General features: G+C 38.0%; 1 protein-coding gene across 4 annotated transcripts in view; it reads left to right on the forward strand.

Moving 5' to 3' along the window:
• OLA1 (Obg like ATPase 1) overlaps positions 1-20546 on the forward strand; it is a 130313-nt gene that overhangs the window by 38352 nt on the left and 71415 nt on the right. For all 4 annotated transcript variants that reach the window (XM_064718090.1, XM_064718092.1, XM_064718093.1 and 1 more), the window contains one exon: positions 7142-7269. In XM_064718090.1, coding sequence (XP_064574160.1) covers positions 7142-7269 — 128 coding nt within the window. The remainder of the gene's footprint in view (positions 1-7141; positions 7270-20546) is intronic.

Below are 20546 nucleotides of genomic sequence, written 5' to 3' on the forward strand. Positions count from 1 at the left end.
TAGGCTACTGAATTGTAATTTAAATGTCTTAATTTCTCTGTATAGTCTTGATTTTGTTCTTCATCTTTATGTAATACATTCTGTGGTAATTTTCTACTTGTTTGGATTAGTAGATGTAATCCATCTGTGCACACACAATGTTTATAAACAGTGAATTCTCTTCAAATTGGACTCTTGTCTAGCCTCAAGATTTTGTCTTTCAAAATCTAAAGCATTTGGGTTTTTATTTCCCATATGTTACATTTAGTCTTCACAGAACTGCAGTCATTGTTGGGAGATGGGGAAAAGAAAAAAGGGGTGACTTTGTCTTAGCTGAAATAGTGTGTGACAGGACAGGGTGATCTTGCCTTGGTGCCTGCAGGGAGCCGGGAGAGGGGCGAGGGGCAGGGCTGGGCGGTGCTGTCTGTGCCACTGGGCTGGGGCTGCTCTGCTGCAGCCACAGTCACTCTGTTGCCTGGGGCATTGCTGGTGGGAGTTAGCTCTGCCCATCTGCCATGGAGGAACAGTTGGCATCTTCAGGTACTGTTTGCTGCTTGGAGATCCATTCCTGTCTCCAAAAGAGAAGAGAGGAACGGATCAGCTTCATTGGGGCTGCTGTGCTGTCACTTGTTAGCCCATGCTGAAAGCTGACTGGTATTAACTGGAAGTGTAAATGTTTGTAAGTGAAATCACATAGGCAAAAATTGAGAGACAATTATCTACAAGTAAATCTGTATTTGATAGATTAAGGTACACTGGCAAAATTTGTAACCTATGCTTTTTTTCTTTCTGCAGCAGTGGGATGTGTGTGACTATTGACAGTAAATAAGTTGAGTGATATAGACTGTACACAGAAGGTGGGCTCTAAGAACTTAAAGTAAAAACTGCTATGCTGTTGCCAAATGATATAGATGATTTCTCTGAGCTTTAGTGTTACTACTGTGTGCTTTTTGGTGTGAATGAAACTGTGGATACTGAAAAAAAGAAACCTTAATATATTAAACACAATTCTGAGTGCTCGTGATTTAAAGGTATTTGTTTATATTATGTTACTAACTTAATGTATGTATTTAAACTACTTATCTGTTTGTTATGAATTTCATACAATATTCAGTGAAAACTCATTTGTTACATTGTGCCCATCTGTAGCTTTCTCAGAAAGGAGATGGTTGATTTTTAATTTTGTTGTCCTCCTACCTCTGTTACTGCAGTACAGATACTTTCAAGCAAGGTTTTACAGACTAAAGATTGGATTAGTTCCAGTTTTGTGACTGGAAAGAGTGTATTTTCTGTAGACTGATTCACTTCAGCAGGAACTAAAGCAGAAAGGTGTATTTCCCCCCACCTATCTATGAATACTAAGTAGGTAGCAGAGGATGAGGTCTGCTAATTCTGTAATGGAAAAGAGATGTTTTTCATCTCAACAAATAGCTCCTGACATGAAAATTATGACATGGAAGCCAGAAAGAGTTGCTCTGTTAACTGCAATTAGTATTTTATGGGACACTATGTGTTTAGGAGTGATGAGTATCTCACACAAAAAAAGAACTGTGTGCATAGTGCATCTGAAGCAATTTTAGTAACTTAATAAAAGCTTTAATGAAGCTATTTTCTTCATTATCATGTTTTTTTTGTTTTAAATTTAATTAAAGTGCTGCTTAATCAACTTAAACTTAGAACTACGTTTTTAAAATGTAAGCATGTCAAACTCATGCAATTTGAGCAGTGATTTGTGTCCTAGCTCACAAATAGCTTGAAGGCCTCTGGGTGTATGTGCCCACCACTCTTAGGCCATAGGTCCCCCAGCCTGTTGCCACAGTTGTGATGTGCTGTGCCTGACGAGGAGATGTGCCTCAAGTGACACTGGAGTCCAGCCTCAAAATGATTTTCACTGAGGTGATAGAGGAAACTGCAGTTTCCTCCTTATTTCATTTATTTTGTGCCCCAGTAATCTCCTCACTTTGCAATTATTTGCATTTTTTCTACTTTAAGTTACATGACTAACTAAAAGAAGTACTCAGGAAGAAGCACTGTGAGCCTGAGGTAATTAACTGCAGCCTAACTGTAAGTAATTACACCCAATGACTGCTTTGGCTGATAGGAATCAGCCTGTCTGAAAATCTTAATGAAAAGGTCATTTTGAAGTCTTATGTTTCTGCTTCCTCCCTTGCTTTAAAACAAATGAGGTTATAAGCAGGAATGAGTTGAGAGAAGGGATGAATCAAACTGCTTAAAAAGTTGTCAGTATTTGTCTCATTCCTGGTTTGCACCTGTGAGTTGCCTTGCGCACGTGTTCCCAAACACAAAGTTTATTGCAACTACAAATGTTTCTCTTCTACGTAGACTATTTCTAGTCTGTCTTCATGTCCTTCTCAAACTTAAATTTTAAAGCAATTTTTGTTATCTCAAAGGAGGATAATATCTAAGTTTTAACTAGGTATTCACACCCCTTTTAAATGCCACCTCTGTCCATTATACTTCAGGATCTCTTTTTGTCAGCAGATTGCTTTGATTTGTTCTGTTGCATTGCAGATTGATAAAATGCATTCATTTAGCTCTTTACTGCCCAGTGATGGCTACTGAACTAAATCTGAGTAAATCCCATCGCTGTCTACATCAGAAAAATCTTGTGCAATATTAAATGAAAGTTCCCTTGAATTCATTGTAGGATAGCATACTCAGGTACATGATAAAGTTTTAAAGTCAAAATTATGTAAACAGTTGCTGGAAAGCATTTTGTAGAAACCAGATCAGCAGAGGGACTTTGAGAGACATCATGTGGGACTTGGGCCATGTTTAAGAAGAGCATTTATGTAAATGGGAACCACCTGTAGTTTAAAAGTGAGTGATCAATAACTTAGCAGGCTGGGACTCTTAACATATCAGCATCTGTAAAAGAATCCCATTTTTTAATGAAAATTGTTGGGAAGTGGTAACTATATCCTGTTGTTAATGTTCTTTTTCCTTAGGTGTTACTGACTTTGCCTGCTCTTCAGTTTGTTCTGAGCTGTGTAAATCAGCTGGGCTGTGATGTGTGTTCTGGCATTGCTTGTTTGTCAGCAGTGAATGACAAGTCTTAAGTAATGGTGATTTGAGCCATTTTTTCTGCCTGATGAGAGGAGGCAAAATGTAATTAGTTGTATTTTGTTGGTGTAATAACTTACTGAATAGTTTGAGAATGCAGGTGTTTGTCATGTACAGGACATGGAGCATGTGTTGTAATCCACATTGAGTCTCTCTTACCTTCTTATAATTCATATAAGCACAATTTAATTAGCAGATTTTTCATTTCTGGTTTATGTGCCGTTAGGTTCAAGTCTTGTTTGTCAGTACCATGGATAAAATGCTATTAATGAAATCATTCTTGCTTAGAAATGGCCGTGGTTCATCTGGAGTACCTCTTTCTTTGGAAACAGATTCCTTTAACTGCCCAGTGAGGGGTTTTGCTTGCATTGGTCAAAACTGCTTGCAAGATTGATTGTGGGAGCTGTAACAGTCTCTTGGAAGAGGGAGTTCCAAACTGTTCTGTTTGGAAATTGGCCAGAAATAGCGGTGAGGACAGACAGAGTTGAATGGCTCTCAAAGAGATTGCCACAATATGCATGTTCTCTTTTTGTCTTGCTGCTTTTACTTCAGGTCATTTGTGAACGGTAACAGATGACTCTTACTTAAGTTGTATGAATTTTCAGGAAGGAAGAATTTCTCTTTTCTGCAAATATGTAACCCTATGGATGCATAAGCCTTTCATTCCTGAAAAAGCCCTAACTACCAGACTACAAAACTGTACTTTATCTGGCCCAGTGAGTCTCGTGCTCTTTACTGTGTGGTTGCTCATACAGTGAAGCTGGTATACTAACACAAACTCAATGCTAATGCTTTTCCAAGTGAGGTAAAAAATCCCTGCTCAAGAATTAAACCTGTGGTTAAAATATAGAGATACTTCTGATTTGGTGTTCTGTTTCATGTTATAAATCCTTGTGACGTGCTTTATGGTAGATCGGTGTAGCACTGATTTGTACAAATGATCAGTTGATGCCACCTGTTCCTGATGATCATTTGAGGCTCAGTGACATTATGCTAATGCTGACTAACGAATCTTAAGAAATTGAAATTAATATGTTTAGAGAAGGAGGAAAAAAAAGCAAAATGCAGTTAAGTCTTCAATAAACCATATTCAATATGCACAGTACTTTCCCCTCATTCTGTGCAGTGTTCTCTGGTTATTTAGTTTCACAGTGTTGACTCTTTGTCCTTCAGTGTAAGGGCAAGTGTGACTACCTTGTGCCTTTTTCTGTTTTTCTGTGTGTCCATCTTTGTACGATGAAACAGATTTAGACCCGGAAGGTGTCTAACAGCGGGAATAGTTTTAATTTGCTTGGAATGTGAACTTTGTGGTACCCGAAGTGAAGGTGAGAAAGCGCCCTGGAAACCTACACACTTCAAAGGTCTCTTGCTTGTGTTACTCAGCTGTGAAAGAAATGTGCTGGGGTTTTCTTTCCATTGTGTAGCAAATGAGGTTGATTCTGGTGATAGAGTCGACATCTGCATATGAAGGTATCTGTCTTGCCCTACTGTGGCATCTTTGTAGTGAAAGTGTGAATTGTTCTGATGGCTGGCCAGGAGGTTAATCCCACCAGAAAGGTGAGAGGGGAGCATAGAACACTTTTACACCACCTTTGTTTTCCTTAAAACACGGTTTAAAATGACAATAGAGAAGTGCTTTAAAGAGAGGCCTTTTCTGTCTTGCTGCTGAGTAGTTAAATGTCAAAAAGCAAGGCCTGGGAAGTTGCCTGCAGTTACTTCTGAAGTGTGTTAGTTCTTGTATCAGGCAAAAGGAGTTACTGGGTTAATGCATTCATATTTACTGGCTTCTGTCTTCAGAATGTGGGTTATTCTTCCTTGTGTCTTAAATGAGGATTTGTTCTGAGTTTGTGTACTGGTAGTTAAAAAAATGTAGTGGGGCAAAAAAGTGAAATTTGTAAAATTGGTTTACTTCATAGTATACTTATATTAGTGTACTTTTGACTGCATTCCACAGCATTAACTCGCAGCACACAATATCTGTCTTCCCAAGGACGGACCCTTCTTTTCATGGGCCCAGTGAAGTTAAAAGTTACTGCTGTGTTAGCTGAATGTAAGTAACACACTGTATTGTGTTACATAATTGTTTCTTTCTGAGTAAATCACAAAGATATTAATTACGTGGAGCATGTCACTAAGTTCCTAAGGTATTATACCTGACAGGTTTAGTGACACTTTGAATTTCACCTTAGTAAACAAAAAGATTTTGTCCAGATCTTGTATTGTGAAATTATTTTACTTAAAATGAATAATTTTTCTTTGGAAGTGTTAGAGCAAGGTTGAAAACAAAACTTTAGATCACCACTCTTCCAGAAATAATTGATGTTCCATATTCAAACAGATTCTAGTGTATCATATCTCCCCAAAGAGAGGTAATTTGAAGTGAGGAAGCTCATCTGCTGATTTTTTTGCAGCCTAATGAAAGTGGGGTAGCACCAAAGGAAAAAAAGTTGGAATTGTGTTTTGTTCTACCTAAGTCAGTTGCTCAGAGCAGAGACAAAGATTCACAGAGCTGTATCTACCATACCAGGCACTGTGATGAAACAGGTGGCTTTCCTGCTGGTGGAGTTTGCTGCTGTTACAGATTTGACAGTAATCATGCTATCAAATATTCAGTATTTGAAAACATGTATTTATCAGCAAGTTGTCACACTAATAAAAATAAAGCTTAGTTTGGGCTGTGGACAATAAATTTTCAGAAGTGTAATACTGCCTAGGAGATTACTGGCTAGGTTATCCCTAGCCCTCATTCCCACCTTTGTGGTTGTTTCTGTCTGTGGGCAGCCCTGCAAAGGTCGGGCTTTGGAAAAGGCATCTTAAGGTGAACCACAGAATTTATATCTTAGGATTTGAATGTCCTGTTGAGAACACTCACCACAGAACAGGGGGAGTGCTTTCCAGATCAGCTCTTTTCACCCATGGGATAGTCACACCCCTCTCCTTGGGGCTGTGTGGAAGCTGTGGGTTTGGGATTTGCTGCTGTACTTAGTGCCAGTAAAATGGTCAGCTGCTGTATTAGTCCTGGCATAGTGCTCATGAAGTATGGTGGTGATGAAGTGGTTGATAGGAATGAACTACTCTTCCACCTATTTATTTTGGAGCCATCGAGCTGGAGGTTTTGAGACTGGTGTGTACATTTTCTGGTCTTTTGCAAGTGGGGGATTTGCAGCATTTCACTGTGTTTCTGTCTCTGCCACTGTTCATGATGATGGTGTTAGTTGCATAGAGCATATGAAGGTTCTTTTAGTCAACACCTTATCACAAAGTTTTAGTGGGTTCTTGGGTTTTTTTCTGATTCAGCTCGATTTTGAGAAGTAATTTGGTTTAGAGTCTACATGTAAAGTTTAATGCCTATTATTTTATTTGTTCATTTTTTAACAAGTTGAGAATTTGTGGAGGATAGGTTTGCAGTTTGTAAGTTTCCCGTAACTTTAAAAGCTTCTTTCTTTGTCAGCTAATTTGAACTTAATGACTATTCTGTTGTTGCTGTATAAAATATTATGGGAACATGTCTGCTTAACCCTTTGCTCTTCATTATGGTGGAAAACATCACAACTGTTTATATTCTAATACCATCTTAACTTACCTTTATCTGTTTTTTTTTTTTCCAAATTGTTTGCATTACCCTGGTCACTGCTAATTATAATCAGCACTGTATGAAAAAAAAGTGCTGTTCTGAGAAAGTTGCATAACCTGCTGAACTAAATGGTAACGTTGGAGGTGTGCAATAGCAGAGTGCAATGGTCTTTTGTGTTTATCCCTTTGGTCCTGTGGAAACTGTGCATTGCACATGATATATTTATGCCACAGCCTTCCAGGCCTGCTTGATTATTGTGTAGTTGTCTGTATGATTCCACACTTCAAAACTTGTTTACTTCATTTTACATAAATATTTACAGGGAACTTAGAGAATGGAAGTTTTACATAGGATGGGGGGAATTTTGTCTTGTGTGTTCCACACTGTGATGTTTAACTTGTTTCAGCAAAGAAGTGTTGGATTTTCATGTTCTGAATTTATTTCTGTGCCAAAAATATTGGCTAATATGCTTTAGTAATGAAACTTCTAACTTCTATATTTCAGCAAAATTCCAGCATTTCTGAATGTGGTGGATATTGCTGGCCTGGTGAAGGGAGCCCACACTGGACAAGGCTTGGGAAATTCCTTCTTGTCTCACATTAACGCCTGTGATGGGATCTTTCATCTGATGCGTACGTAGACTTACTTACCTGTTTTCTCTAGCTAAGGACAGCATTGTAGTACTGTAATTAATAACTGTGGAGCAAATGTCTATTACAATTCAACTTCTGCCATTTAATTCAAAGCCATCAGGTTTTTCCAGCCAAGACAGTCCTCATCCTCTGCTATGTAACAGGTATGCCTTTCTTCATTAGCCTTGTACTGAAGACCTAAAAAGCAGCTGGGTTTTTGGAAATCTGCAGTAATGATGTTTCATTTTCTTCTGCTGGCAGTGCATGGCAGTTTGTCTAATTTCATGAAGAAGGAAATGTGGAATGTGTTAATAATAAAAGACAGAGATGGAAGTAGAAATCTGCTGCTTTTGTAAATCCTTAAACTTTGCAGATCCTGAGAGCATGAAGTTTCTTTGTTGCCTTTTGCCAGGGTGTGGTCCAAGTTCCTGATGAACTGTGTATCTTGGGCAGCCAATGCCCGCCCTGAAACCAAGTGTCAGTTTTCAGCCTCGTGGGTGGACACTGAACGCCGAATCTCTGCAGTCACAGTAGAAAGTGACTAAGAAGAACCCAGGCAGGCTGCTCCTGTTCAAGGGTAGTAGGCAGGGGACTGGAGGGTGAGACTTGTATGCCAGCAAGCTGGAAAGGAGGTGTTGGTGAAGGGAAAATAAGAATTATAAAATGTTGGTAGGAAGAGCTGTAATGGGAAGTGATCTGGGGATTGTGCATTTTCAAAGCTGTTGTGATGCGCACTACTACTGCCTGTGGTAATGGCCAGCATGGGAAGCAGAGTCCTTCAGAGAATTGGTCTTTTTCATGGATGCCAGGCAGGAAGTCAGATGCAGATCATTGCAGATTTGTGCTGTAGACTTTAAGCTCTGCATGCCTGAGTATATTGAAGAAAGGCTTGTTAGGCTTTGACTTAGCTTGGTTCAGTTGGTAATTTTGCAGAAAGCAGTTTGAGAATTAACCAAGTTGTATTAATTAAGGTAACAATAGGTAAGCAAGTGGCTTGATAGGAATGGAGTATAGTATGGTGACACAAACTTTGGGTAGCTCAGCAAAGGTATTTTATAGTTCTAGGCTGAAGGATTTGGTCCTGTTTTCTTTATTTATTGAGGATGTGTTAAACTGCATTTTCTTTAGGACAGAAGGTATATTTGTTGTTTTTTTAGCTGCCATAACAGAATACACTGTTGTTACCTCTTTGTGTTTTGAGGTGTTTTTTGGTGAGGGCTGTTGCCTGTCAGTTGATCCATCACAAGGTACACAGTTGAGCTCTTACATGGCATAAAGCTGAGAAGAAATTCTCTTTCGACCTAGCTAATTCTCTACTTTCTTTACTTTATTTAAAAAGATACAATATCCCCATCTTGAAATGCCTGTGAGTGTTCAGCCTTCAAATTTCCATATCCTTGTTAGACGGTTACTTTTCTTAAAATATATGGTTTTCATGAAATCAATAAAAACATTGTTTATGTGTCTAAGGTATATTTAATGTATGCAAAGAAACAGGCAACACATGGCAACCACATGTGGTAGGGTAACAGGACAAGTAAAAGGAGAGGTAAAGTTGTGTTGAACATCACTGTATTTTGTACATGATTAGTGACAGTACAAAGTAGATTCTCTTAGCTCAGCAAACAAGAGAATTAAGTTTCCTCCTGCAGAATAGAGCAATCCATTATTGGTTTTTGATACTTTCTGTAGATATTTTTTTTTCCTGTGAAAGTGCACAAACTGAAATGCTTTACTCATATTTATACTAAACCAGTTGGTCTCCAGACTTAAAAATAAAAATTTCAGATGTTATGCCATTTTCTTAGGTGTAGGGGTATAATTTACTTTTGGTCACACCCAGTTCTGGAAATCTAAGATATACTTGGCTGAATGAACGGGGGATTTAATTTTGAAATGGTTGTCTGTCCTGGATAGTGGTGTTTGCAGTCCCACACTAAGCTGACATGGGCTTTGAGGTACAGCTTTGTACATCTTCCAAGTTTCATGGTTTAATTTGGAACATGTCTGGCAGCTCTGTTCTCCATGTTTCAGGTGTACTGCAGTTTTGACTGCGGCAGCAGTGTTTTGTGTGGTGACAGAAGGCAGGCTGTTTGAAGGTTATCATAGCTCTTCTTCCCCAGTTTAATGGCTTTAACCACCTTTCAACTTTTATGGCAGATGGGTCACAAGTACTTGTAGAAAATTACTTACTTTGTACAGTGAACTATAAATGGCAGTTTTGTTACAAGTGTAAATTTACAGATTATGCTTAAACAATGCTTCAGTGAGGAAAATGGTAGATATCAGTATTTAGTCACTGCTGCATCTCTGTCAAACTTTTGAACATACTGGGTGTTAAAGAGCCAGAGCTCTTAATGTTTTTGAGTTTCTCTTCCCACTGATATTCTGCAGTCCTAGTTTTCTAGAAAACATGCTCCACATTTTTCTGTTATTTTTAGTTTCTTTAATGAAATCCAGTCTTTCTCTTCAAAGGTACAGAAAATGGGAGGAAGCTTGTCTGTAAAAGTCCTTTGCTATCAAATGCTCCTTTTCAATTAATAAAAAGACATGAGAGTTGGATGCCTGATGTTTCAAGTAGGGCAGGCAGCATTGGGTTTTGTGGAAGAACCTGAGGGCTCGCTGTGCATGCCCAGTGTGCCAGTCCTGCAGGGGATCCTGTGAGCTGCCTGCAGTGCTGGGGCAGTGCAGGCACGCAGGGCTGGGAAGCTCCTGCTTTGCTTCTCTGGAAATGCTCTGACTTCACAGCAGAGGAGCTCCAGCTGCCCTGCAGCAGCAGGATGGGGAGTTTGGTAACTGATAATCCGTGAAATCTCGTTCTTTGTGCTAGGAGTGAAAGAGCTGTGAAGCTGGGTAAACATCCCCTGCAGTTTTACGGAAGTGACTGGTGTGACCAATGCCCGTGGGTTCCTAGAAAGCTTTAATTGCTTTTACTCCAGTTTTATGTTTGTTAAAACTGGAAATGTTTAGTCCACCCCCTGGTTCTGCCTCCTCCAGGGTTTTAGATAACTTCTAAAGCTATTTGTCATTACTTGAAGCTTTGATAGCTATGAATCATGTCAGTTGAGCATAGTTTATTCTTACTTGCAAAAAGCACTAATCAAAACTGGGTTTGACAATATTTTTGCTGATTTTTGCTCAGCATTTAAAATCAAGTTGACATAGCTTTATTTTCTTATGATCATGAAGGTTAATGGTAACCTTTAGTAATACTGCTAGTGTTTTGATATGCCCACAAAAACCAAAGTGATGATAAAGTTACTTAACTGAATAAGATACATCCTCTTTTTTTCGCTGATTTTTTTGACTTCCTATAAAAATGTGTGTATTTTCTATATGAAGATGCTAATCATCTGTAGCTTTTATATGCTTGAGGCATGATGCATTTTTCCCTCCATGTTCTCTAACGAGAAACTATACTTGCTGATTGCTGCTCCTGGAATCCAACTGCTGCTGAGAGGAGGCTTGTGAGGATATCACTTGGCCACAGTCCACTGCACTAACATTTCAGTGAACAAAGTATGACTTACATCTCATCCTTTCAGCATGTGTGTTCTGTGCTTTGGGAATCACAGTGGCTCAGTTTATGTAGCTGTAGCTTGACTCTGTCACTTCTGATACCTGAAACTGTTTTTTCGTCTTTATAATGTGTCAAAATTCACCTTGAAATGTTGTTAACATATCTATCTTAAAAAAAGTGGTATTGTCTTTGACATATTTTGGTTCAAATTTTTGAAGATGCTTTGGTTTTGTTTTCTATTACTAAGTGCAGTTGACACCTGTTACAAAAGTGTTGCCTGTTTACAAATACAAATCGTTCACTGCTAAGCTACCAAAGTTTAAAAATAATCTGCACCTATCAAACTTGTTAGTGTTACACTATCGAGATGTATTGATGTGTGCTACTGAGTAGATGTGAGTTCCTATTGAAATTTTCTCTTCTTATTTATCGTTAGAGCAACTGAATTAAATTTTAATAAAATATTTGCAATAGCTCATAGTTCAGGTAAACTTTCAGTTGGCTTTCAGTAACTTCTCCATATTAAATCCAGAAATTGGGAAAGCTTTCAAATTAAACTGGCAGTTGTGTCTGTGTATTAATCTAGTGCTTGTGATTTTTTTTCTTTTTAGATTTTTTTTTGTTGGGGATTTTTTTGGTTAAATATTGTACAGTGTTTTGATTTTGAGAAAAGACTTCACAAAGAAAATTTTTCTAATCACAGAGTTGTGAAAATGGCATTCCTCTACTCCTTTTAGCAGAATCATCCCTAAAACTGAAATAATTTATATTTGCAACACTGGTGTTGCATTGTGTGCTGCGATTTCAAAATTGCAGTACAAGAACATGGAAGAAGAACATGGGATGAAGGCTGATGCTTAAAAGCAGTTGTTTGTAGAAGGATGTGAAGAGCAGAAAAGAGCCTTGTGTTTGCTTTGGATACTAGTACATGATTGTCCAAAAGGTTGACAGTGGAATTAAAGGACCAGGATGGGATTCTTGTCAATCTTCTCTCATGCAGTTTCAATTGCTACTACTTTGAAACCTACACCTGCAGGAGAGAGGGAGACATTTTGTACACCAGCATCCTGTTTGATTGATCAGTGCCAGTGCAGGATCAACCAGCTTAATTTGGCCAGCTGTGGAAAACTTCTAACTAATCAAATTTTTCACTTAGGCAAGAAGATAATTAGGAAGAGCAGTAACCTCTTTTCCTGAAAAATTGCAGAAGAACTTTGCAAGATCTGTCATCATCCTTGAACATAATGTTAGTGTGTTTGAGATGCAGGAAATCACATTATAAAGTCACCCTAATCTCCTGTCACATTGCTGGTGTTCTTTTTTTTTGGTATGTGTATATGAACAAAATTTGTGGGTTTGCACCTCAGAGCTGTTCACAGTGTTCTGTTTGCAGCTTTGTCTCCAGCAGAGGACTGAATTTGTTTTCCTGGACATGTGGGTGCAGATTGTGGAACAGGTGCTGGAAAATTGCCATCACTGTAGTGAGTTAGCCTTTGTCTTTATTGAGCAGTAAATTACATTGCCAGACTAAATGAAACTGATACCTGAGCTTTAATCTGTGTTCCTCTAAGGCCAGGTGGTTACACTTGAAAGCACAAATAAACTCAGGTAAGTGTTAAAATAGGTTTCATTTAAAAATTTCTCACAAGTAGTTGTTCTGAGAGCTGAACAAGCCTCCCCAAATATATGGATATTAGGAGCAAAAATTTATATGTATCATATTAATCCATGATAATTAAATATCTCTCAAGGATGTACTTTGCTTCTTCAGATAGAGTGCTATGAATGTTCAAACATTGTTATCAGTCAAACAGTCCAAAATTTGTTTTATGTTGAGGTTGCCTCTTGATGTCACAAATTGAATTTTGATTGTATTGTGCCTACGAGGTTTCAGTCTCAAATATTGTAAAGTCTGTAATTTTATTTAACTACTTATTCTCATTGAGAAGGAAAATTACTGTTCTTGCATTCTTGTCTAGCCTTTATCATAGCTTGATAATGCTAGATTTGTTAGTATCACGCTGATTGAAGTGACAGTGGATTTTGGAACCCACTTTGTCATTCATCTTTAGCATAATATCCTATGCCTCTTTATGTCCAGTTTCTTTTTTGTATCAGAACAGATGAAAACATAAAATTTCCTGTCTAAAGGCCACCACCCTTGCTAGAGTAGCAGCATCTAATGCCATTCTATTTATAGATGGAACTTGTTAAGTTTCCTCAGCAGGGACTTAAAGCTATGACCTCGCAGGCCAGAAACAGGAGAGCTACCTACTGAGCTACAAGGGCAATTTCTCCATTCTAAAGAATACATAGAAAATTTCTAATATACTGTACTGTGAGTCATAAAGTACTTGACCAGTAAACCCTCCCTCCCCTGAGAATAAAGACCAGGCAGGCTATCTTTACTGAGTCATTGCTATTATTTGACCTACAACTACTTTTATTACAGTTCTGTGTGTGTGATTTGGCAGTGTGTAATTGCTATTTAAGCAATGCAGATGAGTTTTTCCTCTGTAATACTTCAGAGAAATCGTCAATGTGTGATACAGTTGGGGTGTTCAGGTGACTGTGAAATACTTGTTTACCTGTTTGAGTGGGTGTCTTTGCTGATGGTGTGGAGTATCCGGACTTCTTAAAAACAGTGATAGTTTAATAATTTAGTAAATTTTTTTTTTGCTGTTTCATGGACTTTCTTGAAAGCTTGAAGGGAAAAGTACTGAAGATGGATTGGGGTTTTTTTTCCCTAATGTTTTTGTTTCTAGTATGAAATATTTGCTTGTTTTCCTTTGGTCAGAAGAAGGCTACCTCAGAAAAGGTAAAGTAACAGTTCTTTGCAAAAAGATAAGTGGTTGAGTGTTTTCACTTTAATTAGATGCATGATTGTATCAGAAAGGTGAGTAGTCTGTAAACTGAGAATATTGTATCATCCCTTTCAGAAAGCTGCTTTTGTGAAAGTGTTGGATTTTTTTTTTAATGCTTTTGAGAAAGTGTTGTTGTTTTGGTTTTTATTTTAATGCAGAGTTTCAAGGAAAACTTTAAATTGGAGACGTTCCTTGGAGCACTTCTGTTTCTCAGTTGAATGGTAGATGATGGCTGTGCTTCCTAGCACAGCTGAGGGCATGGGCTGCCCTGGTTTGTGCATGGCAGGAGTTTGCTCAGGGGCTCTCTGTCACTGTCCCTTGCTGCTTTGGAGTTGAATATGCAAGTGAGTCAATACTGAATGAGCTGAGGTGATCATTTCCAAGGTTTACATGCCTTCAATATTAAAATAGACAGCGAGCAGTTTACATATCTGATTGCTGTGTACTGAATAGTGGACTAACTACTGCAAATGAAGACCAGGAGGAGCCTGGCTTTGGGTTTCTTATTCTGGCTGTAAGTTATTTATCCTAGACAAACTAAACAAAGCTTCTTGGTTAGTTAAGATATGCTGTTGTAAGATTTAATTAATATATACCTCCTTTTTGTTCTGTGTCAAGCAAATTTGTCTGAGGTCTTTGGGTTGTTAGTTTAGAGTTCCTTTGTCTTAGCCTATGAGAGTTTATGAGACCGTTTAATAAACTGAAGAAAAAGCTGTGGTTCAGTTTCCTTTCAGAACTGCTATTTATGGGAGCTGCCTGGTTTCTGCAACAGCCAAAATGCCACTTTCAGAAAATGAGGTGTTTGTCTCTTTCCAAGTCATACATTGTGCCAGACTTCTATGCTGGATGGGAAGGTCTGCAAGCTGGAGTGGCTCCATACTCCAACACCTTTTCTCATGGATATGCTGCTACTTTCTTCTGTGCTGTTGGAGCTGATTTTGAAACCATGTACTAAAAGGGGCTTTGGGTCTTAAAAATAATGATATTCTTCTTGCTGGGTTATTTTAAAAATAGGTAATTTCTTTAATCAGATTCAATATGTAATACATCAAACAGTCATGCTGTTCTAGCTGAGGGAGCATTAAGCTGAGATTGTTAAGATGAAAAATGTTTGTAGAAAGACAGCCATAGGAAATATGCCAGTTGCATTCTTTTTTTTCTTTTTCGTTTTCTTCTGAGTTTACAAGATGTAGGGATGTTTTCTTTCAAACCTTGCACGTTGTCCACTGGAGTCTGAAGAAATCTGACTTTCTTATGACTGTTACTTATGCTGAGATGTTATTGAGACGCAGGGTTTGGTTGCAGATGTGCCTTTGTGCTGTTGTAATGCTGAAGTATTGATGTGGAAATCTGCTGACTTCTTTTGGGGAGCCTTCAACAAAGATAGTGGGTATGTTTTCAATATGCTGTCCAGACTCTCTTCTGTTCTGATGAAATTCATCTTCACTTTGGGTGAAGATGAAGTTTTGCTTTTCTACTTGGGTTTACAATGAGTTGTGTATTAGTTAGTTATCAGTGGCATCTCAGCAGAAATTCTTATTGCCTGGTTTTTTCTCTGTTTGGACCTTGTCACTCTTGTGTTTGCTTCACACAGTTTCTCCCAGCTCTTTTTTAGTGTATTTCAAGATGAATTTTTATCCCGGTATCTTCTGCAGAAAACAGAATTAGCAGTGGGCTGGATTTAAATGCTGGGTGATTATCAGCAGTATTTGCAAGAGCTGCTTTGGAAACTGTTGCTTTAGTTTTGATGCCAGGGGGTCTCTAGCCTCAAACAACACCCTGGAGCCTCTGTGCCTGGAGACAATTAACAAAATACCAAGCCAAACATTTATTCATTTTTGTGAAATACCTCAGAAATGCTACTTTCAGTACTTACTTTAGGTTTTGCAATTAAAGTGAAGCTTCATCTGTTGTTGATAAAATAACAAGAAGATTCTTCAGAACCTCAGTGTTTCTCATTTGGTATGTAATTAAGTTTCTGTGTATTCAAGTAATACATGATTAATTAGTTTTCTTTAAAGTTAGTTTAAAAGACTTTCTTTGCAAAATCAAGCAACTTCCCTTCTTGCTTCCCTCTGCCTTCTTCATTCCCCCCACCATCATATACATTTTTCACCTTACATGGATGATGGCAGAAGCTTCTGTACCTCAAACTCGCTTTACTAGATAAATTTCTAAAATATGTTTGAGCATAGGGGTTTACATTTCAGTACTAGCCTAGATGGCTGTTGCTGAAGTAAAAGTTGGTTGACACTTACTGCATATTTTTATGCACCCAGTTTGGTAATTTTATGTGAAAATTATTATCTCAAAGCTAAATAGCAGCAGGAATGGGAAGTTGAGTGTGTGAAAAAGGGGGAAATGTAGAAGTACAGGAAATGTATGCTACCTGAGAGAGATTGCTTGCTTTCAGACAAAATTTGTAAAAAAGCAGAGAGAATCCAAAAGTTGGGCAGTCTAAGACTCCAGGTTGGGTTCTCTGAAGTGTCAAAAAGCATAAAAATTAATCCAGTGAACATCTCCATAGAAACTGTGTGTGTAGTGTACAAGATAAGAAATATTGATGTTGTATTTTTCAGTTGTTAGGGATAGCATGATGAAACTGCCATGCAGAGGAAAGAGTCTAATATGTTGTTTAATCTATCCAAACCAGCAAACACTAAAATGTTTTAATCATAAGCAGATGATTATTTCATAGCTTAATTACAAGGCAGAATATAACGATTGTTTTGGTATTCTTACTGCATTTTTGTCTTCTCAACTTACCTTCCGATTTTTAAAAAATGTAACAAAAATCAGCCAAAACCGCTCTAGGTTATTTTATTTTAGTTCTGTTTTTTTAATCTGAATTATCTCTGTGTTTATGGTGTCTTTTATTTTGCTTTGAAGTTCTTTGCACATAAATGCAAATGTAAATTAACTATGTTCCTTCACTCTGTGCAGCATAGCAGCTTTAATTATTTTTTTACTAACTCTGTGCTTAAAGAAAACAAAAGTGTTCATTGGACTGTGCAATATTTAGGAAAAAACCATGTTTTTTCTATAATGCCACTCTTGGCCCAAAACTACATTAAGCAATAACTGAAATGCATCACTTTCAGTTGGTTTTAAGACTTGAAAATACACTTCCAGAAATTTCCTTCCAAGGCTACCACAACATTCAGCTGTTGTTTGAGATGGATATAGAAAAGACAGTCAGCAAGAAAATATAATTTTTTTTGTCTTAAAGTGATTTTAATGTATGTATCTTAAGCTACTGTTTAAATATTGAGGGCTTTGTGCAATTACAGAATGTTGTGAGTGTAGGCAGAGCTCAAGTTAGTGGGATCCAGAGCCCTACCTCAGTTTCTGCTTTTAGCAAAATAATAGATCATTTTCCCTGAAACATGGTTCATCTTTGTAGTTAGTATGTTGAGCCTTGATTTGTAGAGATTGTTTAGTCATGATGATAAAACTTATTATAAAAATTTTGATAATGAAGAGTTAAAAAGCTCTTAGTGTTTTCTTTTTATAAGCCACCTGTTGCCTTAGATGCATAAGTATATGAATTCGAACAAAGTGCTCATCACTTGTCAGCCATCAGTGGCAGCATAAAAATTACTTGTGGTGCTTGCTTTGCAAGAAGTTCTTTTGTGTTTGTGACATCAGCTTTGTTTTATACAATTAAAGTATTACACGCTAGAATAATCTAAATTGCAACCACTAAATGGTGATGTAGTTCTTTTTTCATAGAGCTGAATTTGTTTACTGGTTGTATACAGCTATTGACTACTGTTTAACATGACATGTCCCTTTTGCCTAGAACAGTCTTTGGAAAAGGTGGTTTTTTGTGTCCTGTTCTTGTCTCCCACCCCCTCCATTCCTCCTCCCTTCACCATTATGGAGAGCTTTGCTTGTCCTTTTTTTAACAAGTAGATAAAAATACATGTTAGGCTTCAGGGTTTCTTTTTTTTTCAACTAGCAAATTAATGGCACATGATGATATTGGAACAGAGAAAAAAGCCTTGCAGTGAAGTGATCTGGACTGCAGGAGATGTTTTGTTCCATGTGAACACATTTTGATGTGAACAGAATCGTTTTTGTTTGCATGGTTTAAAATAAAACCCACAAGCAAACGACGTTTTTCTGATTCTGACCCTACTGTACTAATGACTGTACAGATAGCTACTGAATGGCTTTCTCTGTTGGAAGTACCTCATCTGTGATGTTCTGTTCCTCTGCTACTGCTCTATTTTTCTTTTATTTACGTATCTTCCTATTTCACAGTGAATGGGAAGAATTTGCATGTGACTTGGTCATGATTTCTGAAAGTTGTTCTCCTTGTATTAAAACAGATATTCAATGCTACAGAAATTTGTGAAAAATCTGCTGTCCCCTTCTTAAATTACATTGTATTGAATAAAATATGTTTTTTTGTGGACAATTCAACCTAGTGGGTGAAGTTAGTAGTTTTTTTAATGTTAGCTGAATATGCTGTAGGCCCCATAACCTTAGGAAAGGCTTAACATCTCTTCAGAGTTTCAGTATACTGAAGTCAGGTGAGGCATAGTTTCTATTTGAAGAAATGAAGCTCCAACTAGGCTACTTTATTGCTGATTTTTGTATTCAATTGCTTTTGTTTTTGGAAGGAATATGACTACTGTGTAATTCCGTATTTGTGTGCAGAACTTACTGGATCTACTGAATGTGTGGTAAAATCTCTGTGTCTGCATGCTAGTCCTGGAGCATTAAAGGCTCCCTTCAGCAGTCACCTCTCCTCCTTGGGCCTGAAACCCTGAGACAGGAGCATATAAATTCAACTTTCCTGTTCTTGCACACTGCTCTACTAACTTGCCCTTCTGAGGAATAATCCAAGTTAGAGATTTAGATAGAAATAAAGTTAAAAGTAGCTTACAGTCTACATAACTACAGCACTGTTCCAACAATAATCCTGTGGGGATGGGAAATGAAAACATATAAATGCTAGCTAAAACCCATGCAAAACGGTATTAAAAAATACAGCTCTCATTTAGTCTCTTTCCATACAGTGGCTTTAATAAGAATATGATTATTTTTAAACTGATAAGCCATTAACAACATTCACTTTATTAAGATATTTCCATTTTATTATTCCAGCATAATTCCAGGCTGCTAATTGGCTAATTATTAATTCATGCTCTCATCCTTTCACATGTTTTCCTGTTGTCATTTTTCCTAAAATGGATATGTAAGCAAGTAGGGAGAGACAATAAAAGTGACCTTTTAAAGTACTTCTATATTTTCTCCAGGGGTGTGATTCATCAATTGCAGTCAAGTTCTGCTCAGTGTAAATAAAGATGGCTTGGTCTAAACCTTAACTAATCAGTATATATTTATAAAAAACAAAAAGAAACATCTTCCTCTCTTCTATATTGATTACTTTTGCAGACTCACATTAAGGTGACTGTGCCATTTAGAGTGAATAATTTAGTGTATGAGTTGATTGATCATTTACAATTTCACATTCTTCATGTGAGGATATAGATTGTTTCCTTCTAGTTGATTTGTCCCACACTGAAGTAAAATAACAATACTTGTTATATACATGTTTAAATTTAGTTTTCACCCTCTCTATATGGATCCACTGTGAATGGTTTTTAGTATTAGTGGATGCAGTTGCATTCTTAAGTAAATAATTGGGGGGGTGTCATTGTATATATATTTTCCTTATGGAGAAGTATTGCAGTGTCATTGCTGACTTGCTGTAGCCATTGTTGGAGCTGGGAGATGCAGTGTCAATAGGCCCAGCAGAGCAAAGCTGCTGCCAGCTCAGTTGGTTACTCAGCTCCTCAGTTGCCTTGCTCACCTAACCTCAGCAGGGTTTCAGTTACTAGGAGAAGATAAAACCATTCTGAATTATTTAATAATTTGCTTTTAATGAAGCCCCCTGTTTTTAGAAAAAGTGTTAGGTGTTGTTAAATTTTTATTTTCCTCCTATATGGTTAGTGTAATGTTGCCATGCTAAGGTATTTTGACTACCTCATTTAAGCATTGAATAATGCGATGGACTAGACACTTCTAAAGGTAATTTACATCATAATCCGGATTCTCCTCACCAGCCAGCATTTTGGGCAAGAACTTTGCAGTTTCTCGTAGTCTTGCTGTGGGTGGAAAGGTGCAGCTTGCTGGTCGGTGAGTGAAGGGAGCCAGTGGGGTCCAGGAGAATGCTGTGTGTGTGGGTGTGTGCCCTGTGCTTCCCACACTGGTGCCCCTGGATGGGTGTGGGTGCCATGAGCTGATGGCCACAGGCTCTTCCTGCCTGTGTGCCCGTGCTTGGCCCTCACTTCCTTGTTATTGGCTGTGCTCGTGTTGTGGTCACGTGTGGATTTGGGAGAGGAGACCTGGGATTCTCAGGAAGTGATGCTGGGAAGCAGGGCTGGCACTGCCTGCCTGGAAGTGCCCTCAGCTGCCCCTGGATGGACAGGTTGGTGCAGAGCACCAGCGTTTCCAGCTCGTGTGCTACCGTCATAGGAGGAGTCCCTTCGTCTGGTTCCCATGAGCAACATCCAGATTCCCTCCCTGCTGGAGAGAAATGCTGCTTTTGTCAGCTAAAAACATCAAGTTAAGCTTTTCTCTTATCTCTTTTTGTTTGTGGATTTTTTTCCCCCTAGAATGCCTCTGCATGTTTGCTGGTTTGAGGTTTTTTTCCCCTTCCCACTTTTGTTTTCTTGCTGTGTAACAGCAGGGTGATATTGGTTAACACAATTTTGTACACCAGTGGTGATATTTACTAGAATGTTGTTAATTTGTTGTATTAGAGCACTGAAAATGAGAAGCAATAATTTGTTCACAGTCTCAGAGAACTGAAAGCTTTTTGACTGGGAAGATCAAGTCAAATATCTCTAAAACTACTGCAGCTATAGGAGAATTGTTTT

This window comes from Zonotrichia leucophrys, chromosome 7 (genome assembly GCF_028769735.1).
Source record: "Zonotrichia leucophrys gambelii isolate GWCS_2022_RI chromosome 7, RI_Zleu_2.0, whole genome shotgun sequence".
NCBI lineage: Eukaryota > Metazoa > Chordata > Aves > Passeriformes > Passerellidae > Zonotrichia > Zonotrichia leucophrys.